At 38.5% G+C, this 21521-nt stretch overlaps 2 protein-coding genes across 4 annotated transcripts in view; both read right to left on the reverse strand.

The window, feature by feature from the left end:
• Positions 1–614: 614 nt before the first annotated feature.
• On the reverse strand, positions 615–11051 carry LOC137199201 (TLE family member 5-like). Its single transcript, XM_067613328.1, has 8 exons — positions 10616–11051; positions 7924–8021; positions 6898–6961; positions 6378–6422; positions 6208–6270; positions 5881–5955; positions 4726–4983; positions 615–3531 (listed from the first exon to the last, which is right to left on the reverse strand). Exons 1-7 carry the CDS (start codon positions 10640–10642, stop codon positions 4744–4746), a joined length of 612 nt encoding a protein of 203 aa, XP_067469429.1. The 5' UTR covers positions 10643–11051; the 3' UTR covers positions 615–3531; positions 4726–4743.
• Positions 11052–15374: 4323 nt separating this feature from the next.
• gna11b (guanine nucleotide binding protein (G protein), alpha 11b (Gq class)) overlaps positions 15375–21521 on the reverse strand; it is a 28790-nt gene continuing 22643 nt past the window's right edge. For all 3 annotated transcript variants that reach the window (XM_067615028.1, XM_067615029.1, XM_067615027.1), the window contains one exon: positions 15375–20871. In XM_067615028.1, the coding sequence (XP_067471129.1) occupies positions 20681–20871 (191 nt within the window). In that variant the 3' untranslated portion in view covers positions 15375–20680. The remainder of the gene's footprint in view (positions 20872–21521) is intronic.

Genomic DNA, 21521 nt, shown 5'->3' on the forward strand with positions numbered 1-21521 from the left:
TGCAGTGGAAGTATAGAAACAAAAAGAGGGCATTTGGCACTAAAATGACACTACCTTTTGGAAGATAGACTTGATTTGATTAACTTCAAATAAACTTTAAAATACATTTTTTGGACAGGAGGACGACTGTGGGTTTCGTTCCGCATCACTTACATTGTAAGTGCATTATGAAGAGATCTTTTAATGTTCAGTATGAACAGGAGGAATGATTATGGCAAGAAAAACATGTCAGTGTTCGTTTTTGGACTTATATCTGGCAATGTCATGGTTAAGTGTTGAGTCATCCCATGAGAGGTTATTAATATGAAGGGAAGTCTATAATGCTTTTTAGTTTTTAACTAATGACTGAGTGCAATCAAATACATTCCTCAAAACGCCAACTTGTATCTGAGTCAACTAGTAGGAGTACCAAACCTTTAACCACAAATGATTTCATCAAGCTGCTGAGGAAATGAATCAGACTAAACATTTTATCAGGCTCCTGAACGCTACATTTCATGACATCCAAGCTAACGAGCCAGCGTTAAAATGATTCAGATGCCCTTTCATGTTATTATTTCTAGAGAAGACTGTCGTTTCAGTCTTTTTCCAGTTACCAGCCGAAGACAAATGACCACTTTTCAATCACATCTTTTATTTGTAAGGCACCAGAGAAGCTTCCTTACTGCTAAAAGGTTGATTCATTCTCATTAGAGTACACAGTTGCTTGTTTACATCTTTTTTTTTTGTTTGTTTTTTGCCCCAGGTATCTTAAAATGAGACTGTGTTCATTAACACGTTAAACTGGTTTTTCTTTGCACGAAAAAAAAAAAAACGGATAAAACATTTACAAACCTAGAAAACAATGTTAAGTGTTACTGCCTACTGAGAGAATGGGAGAGAAAAAACAGGAAAAAACGACATGGTATACAACATTGTGCCTCTCTTACTGTAGGCTTGTAATGCACACATACAACACCAAAGTCTTCCATGATACACACACGTTAAAAAGCAGCTTTGAAACATACAAAAATGCTTTAAAAAATATGTATATTGATATATTCATATGTATACAAATTGGCCCTTCACAGCAAAAACAAACACACATACCATTCATATGTCTGAGTTTTGCCAAGGAGGTTTTCTACGGAGACGGACGTCAGCATAAAGAGTGCGAAAGACTTAACAAATCTGTTCTCGCACTCGCTATATCGAAGTCACATCTCCAGGGAGGGAAACTCTTCAGCTGCCTCCCCCCCCTCCAACACTAGCACAGACAGGAAGAAGAAGAACCAAAAAAAACCAAAAACAAAACAAAAAAAAGAGCACTGAGCCACAACTTAAGTGCTTTTTAAAATAATACAGAGAAAAGGTGTAAGCTCTGATTGCGGACGTGCTCAGACATTTAAAGGTGGGTTGTCAAAGCTCTGGGAAGCAGTCACATTACAGGGGAATAACAGCAGTGTACCGATGGTCGGCCCACAGTCGGGAATCGAAGACAAAAAGAGGACAACAGACTGACCTGGACCTCTTTAGACCTCTTTTTTTTTTAGCTTTGTAGACAGTCTTGTGAGTGTGACGTCATACTGATGGTCAATGAGAGAGCACTGCTGCCCTCTGCTGCCTTAAATGTGAACACACTTATTTCCGCTGCGTCCCAATTCCATACTAACTGCTTACATCATGTACTATTTTTAATAGTATACCGTTTCTGCAGTTTGTATACAAGAAATAAACGTTTAATAGCTCTGTACTAACAAGAAATGATACATGTGGTCTAGAGTGGGCGTCAGTTAAACTCTGACTTTAGATTGACACTGAAACTTATAGAGAAGACAGAAAAAATGTTGTTTTTTTTTCAAAATAAAAGTTCCCGGAGCTGTTCCACCACCGTCTGCATCTATGTTTTCCTGTTCTGAGCAGCTCCTCTGTTTCCTTTATGCATTGCATTGTGGGAATAGGCGATCAACAGCACACTCAAAAATCTAGTTGTTTAATTTTGTACAGTAGTCATGCATGTAAATGACTGTTTTGAGTGTACTTTGTTTTGTCACTTTTGCACTGTGAACACGCTACATACACAACATATTGTGTAGTATGATGTTCATACACGAGCCTGGTTCCAGACCTCTAAATCACCTCCAACGTCTAAGAGGTTTTTTTAACAATTCAAATACTGAATGTTAAAAAAAAAAAAAAGAAAATTAAAAATAGAAAACAGTCTGATTATGAGGCTATGTTCACACTATAAAAGTGACAAAATTCAGTGTACTCGAATAGGGCTGCGTGAAAAGGTAAAAATCGTTGTCACAATATTAATAGATGTCACCAGATAGCAAGTATTATATATTACATCCAATCTTTATTAACTTTTTTGCGAAAAAATAATATTAATTACAGCTGCTAAGAGTTACTTTGGACAACAGACACGATCAAATCACAATATGATTTTGTTTCAATTCGATCTGCAGTAACACAGATTTGTCAGGACGTGCACTAAATCCATTGATTTGATTGAGCTGTTAATAATGGACACAATTTAATGCACAAAGGAAACGGAGGAGCTGCTCACAGGTCACAACCATCTGAGAAGTCGTCCTTAGAAACTGTTTGGAAGAGGGCAGGCACTTTCAAAAATACTAGGCAAGTGATTGAACGAACCATCTATCACCATCTATCACGGGCTAACTTCTCACTGTCGTGACACCTAAACCACAGCCGTAGCTGCCAGTAGTTCCTCATAGGACACTGATTGGTCCAAACCACTGTGGGTTTGACCACAAGCCTGACGAGAAGCCTGACGAGACGGATTCTTGCGTGATCTCGCGAATCCAGCTGCCTCGCAAGGTAAGCAAAATGGTAAGAAGGCTCAGACGAGATATCAGACAACGAAAAGTTGAATCGTTTTTCTCTTTCCATGTTAAGTTGACATTCAAAAATCTCTGTGATGTCTGTCAGTATCATTTCCTGTTAGTACAAAACAGTACATTCATTTCTTGAATATCAAAGACAAAAAAAGTATACTGTCAATACTATACAGAATTAGTATGTAGTATGAAATTAGGGCACACCTTTAAAAAAAAAAAAAAGAAAAAGAAAGGAAAAAGAAGCTCTAAATTTATATTAAACAGGACATAAGAATTTGGTCGAAAGCACAAATTCTCACTGTGAGAATCTTGTTATAATGTGTTGTTTTCTGAGGGGACGCTTGTTTGCTTACAGAGCTTTAGCAACTCACCCAGGACACATTCTTCATCAAAATAAGCGTAAATTTAAAAAAAAAAGAAAAAAAAAGGAGAAGGTTTTCCCCTTGACAGTCACGCACAAGTTAGACAAGACAGGAAAAAGACAGGTGCTTGATACAGTATCAGTATAAACTGAAGTGCTCGGCTAACTTGCAGAAATACAGTACTCTGTCTGTCTTGTACGACCGTCTGGCTCTGAAGTTTAGATCCTGTTCAAGTTTGTCTTGGTCGGTTAAAGAGTGGAAAAGCACGGGGGGAGGGGGGGGGAAGGCAGGAGGAAGGCAGGGCGAGGAAAATACAAAAGGTGCTTCAAGAAAAAAAAAAGAAAATAAAGAAGTTAAATTAAACAAGTGTTTTCTTCTTTCCAAATCACATTCACTCGAGCACACACAGACACATTTTTTGAATGTCTAATTAGCCGGTAACTTCACGAAAAACAACATGTGAAAATAAAGTCAATTTTTTTTTTTTCAGAGCTTAAATTCTTGTAATTTAAAGACAAGTCATGGTCGACACCATGTAGCGCGCGTAGCAGCAGCTAGGCCTATGAAAACACAAATTAACCCCCAAGCTGGATATACTACAATTTGTACAAACTATAGGTTTTCAATGGAATAAAATCCCGTTCATTTGGGATTGAGGTACACAGCTGAGTGGATGCATCCAGTGGTTGGTCATTTGAAAAAGCAAAAATGGTTAAGAGTCAGGTGGTTTAAGTTTGATGGGCTTGAATACACCTGACAAGCGAAATGTCCCTTTAAAAAAAACAAAAAAACAAACAAAAAAACCCCATCCCATTTCATTTCAGATGAAGATTTGCCTCCAAGTGCATAAAAGCACAGCGTCACTGTCCAAACAGCTCCGGTCAACATTTTCAGGAAGCTTTGAAAAAAGGTGATGGAGCTTTTGTACATTACAAATGGAGGGAAATGAGTTCGAGGGAACAGCGATGTTACTGTAACTGGCAGACGGGGGATCAGTGAGGAAAAAAAACCAAAAAAAAACCAGCGGGACTTAAAAGGAAGTGAGAAAAAAACCCAAAAAAACCTCACCAAAAACAGATCTGATAACAAAAACAAGTCAGAAAAATAAACCTGTGAGAGGCAGATCCATGTAAGGGAGACTGCTGTTAGCTTTTCATCCTCAACTCTCGTTCCAAATGGGAAAACATTTATCTTGGTTAAGCCTAACAACAGTGGCTTACACTAAAAGAAGCATCTGTTTAAAGTCTAGAAGCCTGAACTGAGTCTATCACCACTAAATAATATGAACATTTAACTCTCACTTTCAGCCGTTCAGCAGTTTCGTTCTCAGCACATCCAAATGATTCCTAAGTTTCAACTCCTTGCTTGTCATCATCCCTGCAGTTACTCTTTTACATCACCACTCAGCAGACAGGCAGCCGGACTTACATCAATCTCCATTTACAGTTACAGATTTACCTTTCTATCCCCCCCCCTCCCCACCCCCCCACCCCCAAACAACACCCCACCCTCCAAACCTTCTCGCTGTGTTCCTACTAGTCTGACTTATCCCCGTCCTCTCCTCTGGGCGCTCTCTCCGCGGCTTCTCTGGCCTTGTCCTCTTTCACCGCCTGGGCCTGGCCGTGGGAGTAGTTGGCCAGGATGGAGGAGAGGGAGAGCAGGCCGGAGCTGGAGGAGACGGCGGGCAGGGTGGGAGGGGTGAGGCCCAGGGGCAGCGGGGTCACAGGCAGGGCCAGGCCCTGGAGCTGGGACAGGTGTTGCACCTGCAGCTGTTGCTAAAAAAACAAACAAACAGGCGATAAAAAAAAGGCAGCGAGTTAATACGTTATATGGAGTTTTCTACGTGTACATATAAACAAACGTCATGTGATGTTTGTGTAGCATGGACTATGGACTGGGATGAACGCTGCTCTAACCAGCTGTGGTTGTGCTACAGCTCCGACACGTCACTGCTGTGGTTCTCAAATCCACAGGAAGCGTTTAAGAAGAAGAGCGTCGAAAAGCAGGCTCTTCTTCAGCCGCCATATTTCTAATAATGTTTAGAGTTGTTGCTGATATTTGTTGTTACATAAGGGTTGAATTTTCATTTGCAGCTCATTAATGATTGCAGGAAAAAGAAGAAAAAACATCATGCCAGGCCTGGGCTAATGCAAGTAAGATGCATTTTACAAGACAGTAGTTTTCTGTTTCTATGGGGGTTTTTTAGAAATGTGTTTTTAAAATTACAGATACTTTGTGGCTTTACTTGTTCAGACTGGTTTTAATCACTGTGCACAGAACATTGTCTCAGTTTGTATCTTTTTTTCCTGAGGAGTGTATATTAGAAGGAAAACTGTAGCCGTGCTTCTCCTGCTTCACAGACTTTAAATGAGAAGTGACATAAAGAACTTTAATCATTAAATATTACATTCCTGTCAATTATATAAAAATACAACCAGTGTATGAAGATAGCGGATTAGAGGAAACAGCATGAGCAAGCATGATGCTCCGGTGGATATTACCACACCGGTCTGAGTGACAGAGGATTGTCTCTGGCAGCAACGATTGTGCCAGAATGCAACACAGACGTGTTTGGTGGACGTTGGCGCGGGGGGCGGGGGGAGGGGGAAGGGGGGGGGGGTTACAACATGAGACAGCAGAATTGCGATCAGTAACTCATTCATGCATCTCACCCGTATGATGGAGTTCATCTCAGGTGGTGTGACCTGCTTGGCTCTTTCTATAGCGCCCATGACTTGCTGCTGATGCTGGAACAAAGACAACACACGGTCATAAACAGCTTAGCGAGTGACAGAGTGAAAACTGAAGAACAAGAGAGGACAAGTGAACAGTCAGTGGCTTCAGATTTGCTAGTCACATATAATAATAATAATGATATTAATAGATAAATATTAAAATATTAAGCTTGTCAAGGAAAACACTTTCTCCCATGATTGTTTCTCAGCATATTCAGCAGGAAAAAAAGACTCTCAGGCTGAGGTCGATGTCAGTGTCGTTACCTCCTGTGACAGGAAAGGCAGCACCTGAGCACAGATCCCATTCAGTCTCTTCACTATTTCAGCCTGAAAAAAACAGAAGATAAAAAAAAAAAAAAAAAAAAAAGAGGTCAGACCAGGACACAGAGCACAGCTGGGACACTAGTAGGAGGATTATTGGAGGCTTTGATTACCTGTTTATGCATTTCAATGTTCAGCCCATATGACATTTCATAGTACTGTAACACAGGAGGAAGAGACAAAAATTATAGGTGGGTGAAGTTATAGCATCTGTTTCAATTAGTCTATTGATAGTTGATCAAAATAAAATTATTTTGATAATGCATTTTTCAAGCAAAAATGCCAAACATTTGATGCTTCCAGCTTCTCTAATGTGACAACTTGCTGCTTTTCATGCTCTTTCTTGGTCCAAATAATAGTAAATCAAGAAAAAGACACACATGGTGATAGTAAATTAAACATAACACACAATACAAGTGCAGTCAAAGCCAAATATGACTGCTAATAACACTGTGGTGAGTGCTTTCACACATGCAAAGGAGAAGCAGTAAAATATGTCAGCAGCAAAAGAAGAAAACACTAAAGAACAAAGGTAAAATTCAACAGTGCCATTTGATAAGTGCTTTGGTTTATTACAGGAACTGTGATTCAACAGATAAAAAGCCACATCTGACTAACAACTCACAGACTTACCATGATATAGTGACGCTGCATCTCTGACTTTTCAGAAGCCAGTTTATCACACTCCAACTTCAAACTAGTTAAAGAGAATATAAAGAAGCAGAAGAGGTCAATTTACAACTGAATTTTGTCTGTTGGATTAAAAAAAAACCATTACGAATAATGATGTCCTCTTATAAAACAAAAAACATATATTTTCCAGCATATTTTGGTTTGCAGTAACTTTCCGAAACCGCTGACGTTAACGCCCACTTTTTTACAGCTTCTGACTCGGTGTGTGAAGGTGAGAAAGTAAGCTGGGTTTCACTTTGACTTTGTGTTTCTCTCACTTTTCATGTGTCCAACCAAGTGCGACACTACAGATGCCTTCAAAGAAAGATATGTGCACCTGAAACTGTGCGTCTGTTCACAACAGCTATAAATACTTTTGCTTTTTAACCAACTAATAAAGGCCCGCCTAGAAAAAAAAAAACAAATCACTATCAGTTTGAGTGTACGCTATATTTAGAATACTTTCGCCGCTTCGCCTTGCCGCAACAACGCTTTCTGACTCAAACAGCGAATCTGCAGCATAAAACGGTGCACGGCGGGATACGAAAGTTCCACAGTTGAGAAAAAGTAGCGTCAAAGGAAAGCGCTGAAAATCTGATGGCGAGGTAAAGCAGTGAAAATATTCTAAACATAGTGAACACTTAAACTGATATTGATATTTTTAGGTTGGCCTTTATTCAGGTGGCTAAAATATGTTTTGCTGCTGTCCCCGTCCACAGCCGCGTGCTGGTACTCCTGCCTGCTTCTCCAAACTGGGAGCGTGTCGACCCCCATCAACTGCAGGTGATACACTGACTATAGTCATACAACCCCACTTCAAAAAAATGCAAACTATCCCTTTAAGTCAATTGTAGTTGCTTTAATTGTGAAATATGGAGAAAATGTTTATGACTGAATGTATTTTGGACACTACTTCTGGTAACTGACTGTACTGATGTGTTGGCATATTGGTGAAATAATCATTTTGACTGTGTGTTGTGTGTCTACCTGTGGTATTGTGCTTGGAGGAACTGGAACTCATCCTTGATGCGGTCACAGGAGTCAGAAGTGGTGAACTTGAGAGGTTGACTGGACTGGGAGGATGCCTGGGAAACAAGAACAGAATAATATGAATATTAGTCATAAAAACACACACACACACACACACAGAGGCCTAAAATACATTGACATTTGAGTTTGTGTGTGTTTGTGTGTGTGTGTCCTGCTGCTGAAAAAACCTGATGATGAATGTGTGTTTGTATTTGTTTAGAAATAGCAGTTTAACCTCTGAGATTAACCCTTTCAGAAGACACATTAGAAGATAAGAAGATGAAGGTCAGCCTTAATAGGGTTTCATGTCCGGGTTTGACGGCATAAAACAAGATAAAAAAAAAAGAAAAAAAAGGAGGCAGTATGTTTGACTAATAGCGCACTACAACTATCAAGCAATTATCTAAACAAACAAAGATTTCTTCTACAGCTGTCTTTGACACGCTGATATGCAACATCTGTCTGCTCTTTCAGCAACACAAAATGTGGTGATTGAGGAAATGTGTTTACAGAAGCCGAGATTAAAATTTGCCCGTGTTGGCTGGCCATATGTGAGAGGTATTTAGAGGCTCTGCATTAGAAGTCCGGTTATGTATAGACTACACTTAAACCATCAGTCCAAAACTGTAATCCTGGGTTTAATCTGGTGCCCTGAACCTCATTACTCTCTAAATAAGTGGCACAAGGGCAAGGGGGGTTTCCAGTGGGATTATGAGACTAAACAGAGAGGAAGCATCACCCAGTTACACAGAGGTCGAAGCTCATCCTGCATCCAGAATACACCACGCACAAGTTTAATATGTTTCAGAACAAAATCCATTATTAGCAGATTCACTGAGTAGTTGAACAACAGTGAATTTAATTTGGGAATCAATGAATACTTTAAGTCATTTATCAAACAGAAATTCTAAACAATTGCTGGAACTTTTAGCTGAGGAAATCTGTAGACATGTTTCCCTTTTTTCTAACATATTAGATACTAGACGATTAATACATTTTTCAGATCAATTGATAAAAAAAACAAACATTATTGGCAGCTAGAGCTTCATTTTAGAGTTATTTATCAAGGAAAAATACTAAATATTCATTGTTACCTGCTTCTCAAAATTATGTAATTTAATGTTTTTTTCTGTTTTTATATCATTATAAATGATGAAATCTTGGTTTTGAAATGCTGCTCAGACAAAACAGGTTATTTGAGGGCACTGGGTAATCGTGACAGGCATTTTTTCACTATTTTAAGAGATTGTTTTGGACGATAAACGTGATGATTAATGGTAAAAATAACCCACAGCCTGATCTAATGAAAATCTTAGTATAAAATACATGACTAATATCTGACAGACCTCAAAGAAATCCTACAAAACAGGGTGAGTATTCTGTGTCTTATCAATAGGCTTAAAGAGGAAAAATACTAACACAGAATTACAGTGTTTAAGCCAACTCTATAGTGTTTCTTTCGGAAGATCTCTGATAGAGCCTTACTCCAGAAAGAGGAACAACAGTCACATGTTTAAACCAACATTCAACTTTCTATGACCATGAACCACAAGTGCAGGAGTGTTTGCAGTGGTGCCATTTCTCATAGTCTGTGTTATTTCATGCTACGTGCAGCTCTTCCTCCATCTGTGGGTTTTGCAATGTAATTTTCCACACTGGTTGTTGGTTGACGGTGACTACTTCACTTCACTATTTGTATAGTATTAGTCAGCCGTGTTTTTAGAGCCACAACTAATTCTTTTCAAAATCGATTGATCATTCTGCCTGCAAAATGTAAAAAAAAAAAGTGGAAAAACTGGCATTCAAAAGTTTTCAAATCCCACAATGAGGTCTTCAATTAGCTTTTTCTGTCCAACTAACAGTCCAAAACCTAAATTATTCAATTTACTGTTATGGATGTCAAAAGAAAAGCAACATTTGAGAAGGTGGAACTAGATAATGTTTGGTATTTTGCTTTAACAATGACTAACAATAATTAATAGACTATCAAAACGGTTACCAATTAATGTGCTGTCCATTAATTAATAACTTAATTGTTCTGCCCTTTTAAAATGATCAGTTTGAACAGAGTTATTTTGGCCTTGAAGAGCAGATATTTGTCTAATTTTGCTTTAGAGCAGCCTCTCAGGCCTCATTTACATCTGAGAAAATGTTAATTGACATTCAGACCACTATTTGTAGCAGTATTTGTATTTAAGATTAAATCATTTCACAGATAAAATTATTTTCCACGAGGTGTCCCAGTTGTTCAGGCAAAGGTTGAGTCAAAAGGTATTGTCATTAACTGCAGTTTGGTTTGTTGACAGTGGAAACAGCGAATTAAGCAGAAAAACACACCTGACTTACTCTCAGTGACTCCACCAACTTCAATTAGCTGTTTTGATTAACAGCTAGCTAACGATATACTATGTTTGGAGCTTAACAGAGCCAGGTTAGCGTTACAGTTTGTAGGTAAGCCATTTTTAAAGCTTTAATCCGACATCTGTTCTGCGATTTAACGGTATAAACGTCGTGAGGAGATGTGGAGGCATTGTGAGACCAGCTGTCAGCTACCTGCAGCCAGCAGTGCTAGGTCAGTGTCAGCTGTCGGTCGGTTGCTAGCTAACGTTAGCTCAGCTCAGTTTCCAACTAGTTCAACTAACCAACTTACCGAGTGCCTTGATTGAGGAAACATCATGTCAGCAGTGTGTTTCGCCTTGTTTCCTTAACCGAATTACCAGGCTAGCTGGCTAAGCTAACAGGTCCCCAGATATTTTTTTTAAATGATTGGAGACGCTATTCGCACTTTGTACTCTGTCATCGTTTAAAATAACGTTAGCTAGCGTCAAAGCAGCAGGAGCCGAAGATCGTCTTCTCGTCTTCGCGGCCAGGAAAGCCGCCGCCTCCGAGGATGAATAGGCTAGCAAAAAAATAAAAGGGTCTTCAGAGGGACATCAGGGTTTTTTTTGGAATAACGTTAACGTTACGCCTCCCCGGGGAAACCCTGGATGTTGACACATGAGCCCCCGACTTTCCTCTGCTTTGAAGAGAAGAGCAGCATCACCCGGAAAACAAACCGAGCAGCGGAGGCGCGGGCGCCCCCGTGTGGCGGAGAGCTGAACTGCAGCGCTGTTCACGACAGACAGGCAGGTAGGCAGGCAGACAGACAGGCAGTCAGACAGACAAACAGGCAGGCAGACAGACAGACAAACAGGCAGACAGATAGTCAGACAGACAGGCAGACAGACAGACAGAAAGACAGGCAGGCAGACAGAGAGACAGACAGGCAGGCAGGCAGGGCAGCGAGCACATGGAGCCCAGAGCAGGGGCAAAGAGATTTCCTTTAAAATGCTCCACAGGTTTTATCCAACTAATCATTATTTGCAGAAACTCAATAAAGACACTGATGTAAGTTGTGAGGAGCTCAGAGAAATGCTGGTACATTTATTTCAATCTTTGGCCCACATACAAAACAACTGTGGAGTGAATTGTCACGATTTATTGCTGATCATATCCACCCTCAGTTATTGTTTGGATTCACTGAATTCGACAGGACTCTGCTTGCAGTTCTACTTGATTAATTTATCACTTACTATTTTGACCAAATTTTACATTTACAAATCTTAATTCTTAAGCAAAAAGCTAAACTTTCCAGAGCTGACTGTCCATATCAAACAACACATTTCTTCAATATCTGAGTGTACAAACAAAATAGCTGTTAAAATGTATAACCACTGTAAATTTTACAAGATCTTTATTAAACTTTATTTTATTACAACCTTTAGTCTCCCTGGTGCGTTTGTGATTGTGGACTCAAGTTGTACACGCAAGGTTCTGTAAACTTGTTGTATACTTGTTTCAATAAAGCTGTTTAAAAAAAAAAGAAAGAAAGAAAGAAAAAAAAAGCTCATGAAGTCTGAAGCAAAGACTGGATTACCAGCAGGACAGATCTGGCAGCTGGGGCACCCAAAGTCCCAGATTCGCTGTATATCAGTTTGTTTGCTTTTTGTTTTTTTTTTCCTGCAAATTTGTTAGAGAATTTGCACCACAAGTAGGTTGAATAAGAGTAATGTGGGACAATTTTTGCAACTAGCACTTCACTGAATCAAAATCAGAATCTGTTTATTAATAATAAAATAATAATAATACATTTAATTTATACCTACTGCACTTTTCACACGGTGAAACTCAAAGTGGCACAACAGTAATAATAATGAAATATACAAAGTAGTATTTAATTTAAACATTAAATCTATTTACAGAATGGATTAATAGTTTTGTGATGGGATACAAAACTTGAAATGAAATATTGAAATACTGACTCGTACAAAGGAAATCCGTACGGTACTCTGGACAAATAAATGAAGTGTATGAAATATATGAAGGTGACGAGTTCAAAAATGACATGTGATGTGCAATAAGTAATTAAAATATGTAACAATGGAGGTTGAATGCAATATACATGTTAAGTCCAGTTTGAACAATATCAATATTTGATATGAAGCCAACACATTTTATCCACAGCCAAATACATTCTGAAATTCTCATTATGTTTTCTAATCATATCAGAAAAGAGAAATGTAAATATCACATTTGGAGAAGAAATGGCAAATATAAAAGGGCTCCCTGTGCCAAATAGTCCCAGTTTATGTGCTTTTCCTAATGTGGGACAGCTCAGGCTGAAATCTGGGACACTCACTCGGAGGCTGAAAAGCCTGAAAAGTATAAATCACCTTAATTCATACAATAAAAACATCTCTAGCCAAAGTGCATGCCAATGTTTGGTCATTTCAGTAATTACAATGTTTTTGCTGTTAAAAATCGTATAGTAATGTATTATATTATGTATTAAATATTAGTAATAATAGCCTATAACTTGCAATCTGCCTAAAAATAACAAACATTAAGTATTATAAAACTAAGACCCACGAATAATTATTAGTACTGCACATTTAATGTGCTTAAATGCATAATTCAGCAATTTAGGAACATATATGACTGTCGCACATTAGTAAAACTAGCTGTCCCACATTTCAAACCACATTTTCTGAAGTGGACAATGAAAATTTGACTGAAATTTTTTAAAAAAAGAAGAAACATTCACTATATTATAGCATATTTTGATGCATGAATATATAATAAACATAATCTGACATTAATTGGCAATATTGCTTAATTTATGACCTGATTGATTTATTCCCTGAACATTAAATTACTCTAAATCTTTTATCACTGACCTTTGACTGAACTTCACTGCAAATACTTCCTGTTGGAAGATTTCCCCGCCCCGATCTATGGCATCACATGTGTGGAGTCATGTGATCTAAATTACATGACACCCAAAGTTTCATTTAACAGCACTCCTATTGATTAGTATTTGTTAGAAGAAGAGATAGATGCATTTGAGCTTAAGTGTCCCACATTACACTAATTCACCCAACAGCATCAACCATAGTGGGTCTGTCATTACTACCCCTATGTGGCAAGAGAAAGGGGCAATTAATGTGACCTCAGGAGGTTTCATCAAATATATGTCTGTAATATTCTAAGAAATTGTTGTTTTTTTATTGTTTGTAAGAGCAAGAGAGTTAAGCATTGAGTTAAACTCCATAAAGAAAAACATGGAAAGAGGACTGGGAACCTAAAAACATCTGTTTGTGAATAAAGAATTTTCTGAATGAAATGAAAAAAGTTCACATACCGTAGATTTGTTACTCATATTGTCATTGTTATAAATTATATTTCTACGATTAGATTATGTAAAAAAAAGGATGAGTTGAGTTGAACTTTTTTGATTTGATAATTATTTAATTTTTAACTTACTTTGAATAATTTTTGTCTCATTTAATCGATACATTTTGTTTTTAACCCTTATTTTACAAATATTTATATCTTATTTTTTGTTGTTGTAATCAGCACTCCTGTATTGTGTTGTGTACTTGTTTTGTGCTGATGTACTATTGTTGAATAAAGTTTTATATTTTAAAAAAAACAACCTCTATGTGGCTAGTCCTGTACAGGAGCTCAACATCTGGTTTGAAGACATTAATTATGTCATTTATAATGCTCACATGGAGAATATTCCTAAATTGTGTTAAATCAAATTACCACAAACTGACTGACTCACACAGGAAGTTTGACCTGCATGGAGCCAGATTGTATTGATTCAACACAGAAGCAGCCTGCTGTGTCTCTGGCCTTATAATAAAGCTGCATGTGCAGTCTGCTGTTGGGAAGTCGGAGGCTTCTGGGTACGTATGTGATGCACATAATTTATGACATTTAAGCTCAATCAAAATCAAACAAAAAACTTTAGCACAAAACAAGAAACACAACATAAGATTTTATAGCTTCAAAGGCCCTCTGAGTTGATTTTTTTATGTAGCATTTTTCAAAATATTCTGACCACATTTAATTTCGCATAAAACAAGACAATCAAGGTGCCTTGATCGGATCTGTTGGGGGTGGAGGATACTGGTGTGCATAATATATCTCCCAAAAGGTAGCTGCAAGAACTGCAAGAGCACCCAATTTAGCAGTGCAAAATTTTCTGCTTTTGGGGTTGCTATCGGGTGGTATGAAAAAAAAATAAAGGAACCAAGTGCTCACAATTCCAATTTGTTTGTGGGCCCCCAAGTGGCTGTTTGTTGCCTGTGACCCACTCTACTGAAGCCACAGTATAATATGGAAGATACAAAGTGTAGTATAAGTAGACTTTGTTCACCTCTGACTACAGTCTGTAGCCTTAAAAACACTACAGCAGGATATAGCTGCACCCAGAAGGATATTCTATAAACTAAATGAAATAATAGAAAGCTACTGAGATGCCACATAACTAGGAGCAAGTTTGTTTTCTTGGAGGAAAAAAAAGAATCACCATCAGATCAATCTATGCTTCCACTAGAAGTAGTTTTTCGATAAGTTTGAAGTTATGGATCTTAGAAAATCATAATACTGATTTTTTTTCTTTCTTTTGAGATTTAGATACATACTACAAGATACAGTTCTTTGCTGGCTAAGGTACTGTCTCGGACCTCAGACTAGAGCTGCAACGATTGATTGATTGACAGAAAATGAATCAGCAACTATCAATCGCATAATTGTTTCACATTTTCTGGTTCCAGCTTCTCATATGTGATGATTTGCTGTTTTTCTTTATCATACATGACAGTGAATTGAGTGTCTTAAGGTTTTGGACTGTTAGTCAGACTAAACAAGCAAATTAGAAACATTACTCTGGCCTTTTAAGAAATTGTTAATGCATTTTTTTCCCTCCACATTCATAGAATAATTGATTAAATGATAATGAGAATAATCATTAGTCGCAGCCCTACCTCAGACTTTCATCTCTACACGGGCCTTCATTTGAAAAACATGCTTACAACTTCAAACACACAGAATCATGAAACCCACTCAACACACACACCATCAGCAAGTATAGGAACAAATTTATTTCAATTTAAAACAGATACCTTGTCATTATGTTTCTCTCTTAGAAGGCGGCAATGATCATAAGTCATGTTCATGTTTGAATGAGGATCAGGCAACAGTGGTTGAAACAAATACATGAAACACATAAAAAAATATGGCAAGAGTTATGTAAATCAATAAATCGATAATAACCAACTGATTGGAACCCCTTCATCGTCGAGGGCCCTGCTTCAATGAAAGCATCCAAGCCCTCACTTCCGACACAAAATAAACAGCACATGCAATTATAATTACAGTTTCTTAAAAAACAGCAGATTATCTTTTAAATCTTCAATCTTAAATACAGAATAAAGTCTTTGTGTGTACTTAATTGTCTATCCTTTTAGTCTCTGGTGTGTTTTATTTAAAAAGGGGGACCATCTCAGGTGGTGGTCCTTTGATGATGACCACAGCGTTGGCACTTAGAGAGAGCCTGGCTCTAAAGAGAGTGGGGTTGGCACACTCAGTATAATACATAATTTACATTTGGTTTACATACAAAATAAAGAGGAAAAAAAAAAAACAGCATTTTATACACCACTACACAATTGACCTTCAGGTTTCATTGGAGTGAGGAAAAATAAATCAAGTGGTCCTAAATATTAGTGTTCTGGTAATGTTTTCTTATCATACAGAGAAAGATGAAAAAAAAAAAAAAAAACACAAACACACAAAAAAATAAGGGTACAAGCTTGAAATTTTGAATATGCATGAACTTTATGTCTAAAAAGATAAGTTAGATTCCAATTATTCCAACAAACAAGCCCACAGGAAGGTACATAACACACCCCGAAGGGCCAGAAATGCCAAACACCAGCTTTCATTATTCAAGGCAATAAATACGAGAGTTATTGTGAAAAAACCAATCCTTGTCTTTCCCTCCTGGTCGATGCTCAAAACGGACAAGAATGAAAGAATGAGAAGTTTCATACAGACTTGCCTTCCCCTCTTTCCCAGCTCATACTTGTTGAGATTTAAAAAAAAAAAAAAAAAAAAAAAAGTGTCAAAAACACACTGTGCAACACTGGGCTGCTAACAAAACCACCACACTAACAACCGCCTGTCAGCCCTTCACCATGTGTCAGAAGTTGTAGAGTCAAGTTTAAAAGTCACTCTGTTAACGCGAGCTGCACTCAACACGCAGGTAATCTGAACACTGATAAATACTTGGGTATCCATACTGCTATATCCTTCCGCTCACTTAATACTGGCGCCCCGACCCGTCCAGACCCTCTTTATGACAGCAGTCTCCATCTAATGGTTGGCTGTCTGCCTTCCTCACGACAAGGTTAGTGTAATTTTCAGCAGACAAAAATGGCAGTTACAGACCACACTGGCATTTTTACATTTTAGCCCCATTAAGTTAGTGTTCAGACTTGCTTAGTATTTATGGAAGCAGACCGTACATGTTTATATTGATTTGCCAACTTTTAGGCAGTGTTTGGTTTCTGGTCATTTAAGGAAATCAAGCTGGAGTGAAAAAATTAGTGAGGTTATGATGCTTTAATAAAAAGAAAAATGTGGACTTCTGTTCCTGATCGATAGCATCCTAAAGGTTTAAAGAGAATGAATTTAAAAGCACTGAGCAGTGGCTTTTCCTTGCTTTGTTTTGCTTGAGATGGGTGAAATAGTACAGTTAACTTCTATCAAATTATATAATTGAGATCAGAGAGTAGTGAAAACTCATCACTACAGTCAATGGTGTGTTCAAGTACTTAACTTTCAGAGGAGGCTACCAGACTGCACTGTTTTTCCTGTTAAAAAATCAAATTCACATTATCCTTTACATCTTTATTGTTTGTATTCCTTAACTTTAGGAAAACGCTGCTTTTAATGCAACGTTTACAGCAGCCGATTAATACTCTGATGTCAGAGCTACTTTGAATGCTGCATTTCCTCAACAAGCCCTGACTTCAGAAAGTTCAAAGTAAAACCAAACGTTTTCAGACCTTACTGTCATGAACAGAAACCAGCAGCTGCCTGGAAGGTAGGAATCCAATCTCTAAACTGGAGAAACGGTCAACAATAAAGTATAAGAATTGGAGTTAATGGGTTAAAACATGCAAATAGCCGCAAGTATGGTCTTTAAGAATGTCTTGGCTATCAGCTACAACTCAAATACTCTGGGGGAAACATGCAATACTCATTCTGGTAGTAGTGTCTTTAGTGTTTCTATATTGCATGAGGTATTACAGGTGACACTGTCATACCGATGCAAACAACCAAACGAGAAATAATTGAAAGTCCGAGAGCCACATACTGGGTCCACCCAATTCACTGAAAGGGCCAGATACATAAAGAAATACAGAGACAAAACTGCTTAGTGTTGGTAAACTCTCTACACACACCTTGCCTATACTTCTTATAGCACACACACACAAGTAATCTCCATTTATAAACAAGGATTAGTAGTGGATGACTTGGTTCACTGTGGTCCTGTACTCCACTCCCCACCGTCTGATGCCTGATGCACTGTGATAGCCCTTAATGAGGATGAAGGATAAGTCACCTGTACAAAAGGTCAAAGACCAAAAAAGTATATCTGCACTTCACTGGCACTATCAAAGCAAGCCTCAAAAAACTGGAAATTAACAATGCAAAAAACCAACAACAGAATTTTTTGTGTTAAATTACAAATAGCAAGCATGGACCCGCATAGGTCTTCAATCACTGATAAAAAATTCCACCTACGTTCGTACTGTACATTTTTCTAGGTATGCATTACAGCGCTGCGTCTATAAACCAAGAGGAAATACAAGTTTCTTTTTTTTTGTTTTTTTTGTTGTTAAAAATCAAACAAAACAGATGTGAGGGCTCCTAAAGAAACCAAACAGTATTATCATGGATGGAGACGTGATGGCAAGTACAACTGGAAATGTCTCAATAAGAAATAGAAAGCAGAGATAAAGTCCTTACTATACCAGACATTCGTTTTTTTTTTTTTTTTGTTTGTTTTTGTTTTGTTTTTTACAGCAGTTCAGACTCAAGTAGGCTCCGCCATGAGAAAAGGAGCACTTCAACATGACAGAATCAAAAGCAGTCAAATTATCAACACCTTCAAACCTGGTCCATAAATTAGATAAATAAAAAAATCTTTAATTACTCTTAAATCATCTTGTCACCATACTGTTTTTTTTTTTAAACCAGCCCTAGTTAGTATTACTCTGGAGCCAGAGCTGTTGCAGTAGTGTGGAGTTGTGAGGGTTTAAGAGGCTGGTTGGAAGGAACCTCTTGTCTCTGACTATTGCTCCTTGCCGATCGTTTACTCAACACCACTCAGCTCTGTGTAGTCCTATTAATCAAGTGAACAAAATCCATTATCACAGTATCAATACTACCATAAATTCATAGGAGAAAAAAAAAAACTGTATGCTAGTGAAAGAAGTTGATACTTTTTTTTTTTTGTTGGTTTTTTTGTTTTTGTTTGTTTTTTGCCAAAGATGGTGTACCACAGAGCGTTTTTGTACAGGAGTGTTTTGTGTATATGTATTTACAAACAAATATACACAAACGACATTTGCAGACTTCAGAGTGCGTTTTCCGTCAAAGGTTCATAGCCCCTCTTCCTCTCACCACTCAACAGCAAGCAATCTTTTTTTTTATATAAACAAAGTGACTATACAGTAAAAAAAAAAAAAAAAAAAAAAAAAAAAAAAAAAAGTAAACAGAAGCACATCCTGATATAATGAATGACTATGTCACTGTCAGGAAGTGTGTCTGATTGGACGGCTGAGTGACGCAGGTGCGACGTCATCAGAGATGTTACCGCATGGATTCTATTCACACCCTGGGCGTGGGCGTGTTTAATTTACGGCTTCTATTTTGTTGAATAAGCTACTCGCAGCCCGAGCTGCAGATGGGCGCTCTGTGGGCTGATAAAAACACTGATGTCATCGCGCTCCCCTTCCACATCTGCTCCTGCCAATCAGAGTGGAGCCCCCCGTGTGTGAAAAGCGCCGTCCTCTCACCCGCTACGAGTGTTTTGTAATAAAGGGTGTGGGTGTGTGTCAGTGGAGCCAGATGCTGTGGAGGTCACATGGAAGATTGTCCCTGTGAATCCATACAGAAAACCTCTGGAGGAGGGAAGCCATGTGATTAACTTAAACAAAACAAAACAAAAAAAAACTAATCCCACAGAAATGTTTAAAGGATACTTATCAAGTAAATTTGTAGCTGCTTCTTTTTTTTTTTTAGATGTCTTTGTTATGCAAAGTTTAAAAGTTTTTATAGATTTTTCTTATCACCGTTCCATTTAGCCATAATTTGTTAAATAGAAGTAGACGTAGCAACAAATTTCTATCATTAAAAACATTTTAAAAATCTCAGCAATGAATAGATTTTGATTTGCTATCTCTTGCCCTCTCGTGCTTTTTGTCTTAAGTGTGTTTACATATACATTTACTTCATAATATATATTTCTATTTTTTGCGATTGCGATGCTCACACTGGTGGGTACATTCATAGATGCGAGGTGGAGACAGAATCCTCGGCCCCCGTCCCCTTGCGTCCTGTGTGCGACCTCACATCCTGTCCCAACACTGTCAAACTGTGGTGGGGGATTTTCAAAAAGGAGCACCGTGCCGCTCGCTGGTCCTCAGATGGTTTTGGGGAGATTCAAGTGTTCACTTCCTTCCACACTGGCAGGAGCTCAGAAAAGTAGACGACGGAGGATCTGATCTCACACCACTTGGGATCAACTCCAGAGGGCCAAGGGGGAGAGGGGGGGGGTGGGTGGGGGAGTTTGATGCCGCTATCCACCAAAACACAGCTCCTCGCTAGTCGATGCAACACACACACACACTCACACTCACACACACACGTACCACACACACAAACACCAAAGTCCCTTTCAGTCACTGTACAGCCCGTGTGAAAGGTTTGTGTGCCAGATGAAATGTGCCAGAGTCAGCAGCCGGGGCCAAGTCAGACACGGAGCAGCTTTGGGAGGAGCGAGGACTCTGACACAACAAGCTGCCGAGCAAAGGAGGAAGAGGGCGAGCTTTGGTGAAAGAGAGGGGCGGCGTTTGCAGGTGGGAGGATCTGTGAATGTACTGTACTGGGAAAAAAACCCCAAAAAGAACAAAGGAAGGGTTCTGTTGGTTGGGAGCGTGTGTGTGTGTGTGTGTGTGTGTGTGTGTGTGTGTGTGTGTGTGTGTGTGTGTGTGTGTCGGCATGGTGTGCTGTTATGCATGAGGAGTTGATCGCACACTCCGAAAGAGGTGTGCATTTGTGCAATGGGGAGGAGATGTGCATCGTACGAGAGCCCTCACACCAGGTTGTACTCTTTGAGGTTGAGCTGTAGGATGGTGTCTTTGACAGCTGCAAACACAAAGCGGATGTTCTCAGTGTCTGTGGCACAAGTGAAGTGAGAGTAGATGATCTTGTCGCTGTCTGGGTTTAAGTCCACAAACATCTTGAGGATGAACTCCCGCGCTGCCTGTGCATCCCGCTGGGGACCTTAGATATAGAGACAGACAAGAGAACATGGATGCATTTATATATTTCTCCCTATAATCGCTGTTATTTAAAGGAGTAGTAAGCAGTAATTTAAGAAATACGCTTATTCGCTTTCTTTTCAAGAGCTAAATGAGATGATTGATTCCACTGTCATGCCTGTGCATTTAGTATTGAGTTTTAGAAGGGAGACTTAGCTTAGCATACAGACTGGAAGCAGGGGGAAACAACTAGCACGGCTCTGTCCTGAGTTAAAAAAATATACTGACCAGTAGGACTAGGCAATATCACCAAAAATCACCTTCTTAATGGTTAATAAACAAGATCTTGTTAAATACATCTGTACACAAGATTCTCTGACCTCAAAACCGAGCCCTTATCATTTATTTGTACTGAAAAATAAACAGAAAACCCTGGATTATGACTTACTCATATTTACCATATCCAGAAGTGCACTTTTAGGTATTTGTTTGCTAAAACAGGAAATTCAAAGAAAAATATGGCTTTGTTGAACATATTTTGCTAATGTCAAAATAAGTAGGTCTAATATAAATACTTTTATGACTTCTGTTATCTCATCATCTTAATAGCTGATTTAGAGTGACATTAGTGACGGCTTTACATGCTAACATACTCAGCTGCTGGTAAACCAA

Source organism: Thunnus thynnus, chromosome 16, assembly GCF_963924715.1.
Source record: "Thunnus thynnus chromosome 16, fThuThy2.1, whole genome shotgun sequence".
Taxonomy (NCBI): Eukaryota; Metazoa; Chordata; class Actinopteri; order Scombriformes; family Scombridae; genus Thunnus; species Thunnus thynnus.

Coding starts and splice junctions, on each gene's coding strand:
- LOC137199201 (XM_067613328.1), bottom strand. CDS start 10,642: ATGATGTTTCCTCAATCAAGGCACTCG. Junction 5,956..6,207: donor TGCCTTTCCTGTCACAGGAG/GTAACGACACTG, acceptor TCTTTGTTCCAG/CATCAGCAGCAAGTCATGGG. Junction 4,984..5,880: donor AGATGAACTCCATCATACGG/GTGAGATGCATG, acceptor TTGTTTTTTTAG/CAACAGCTGCAGGTGCAACA.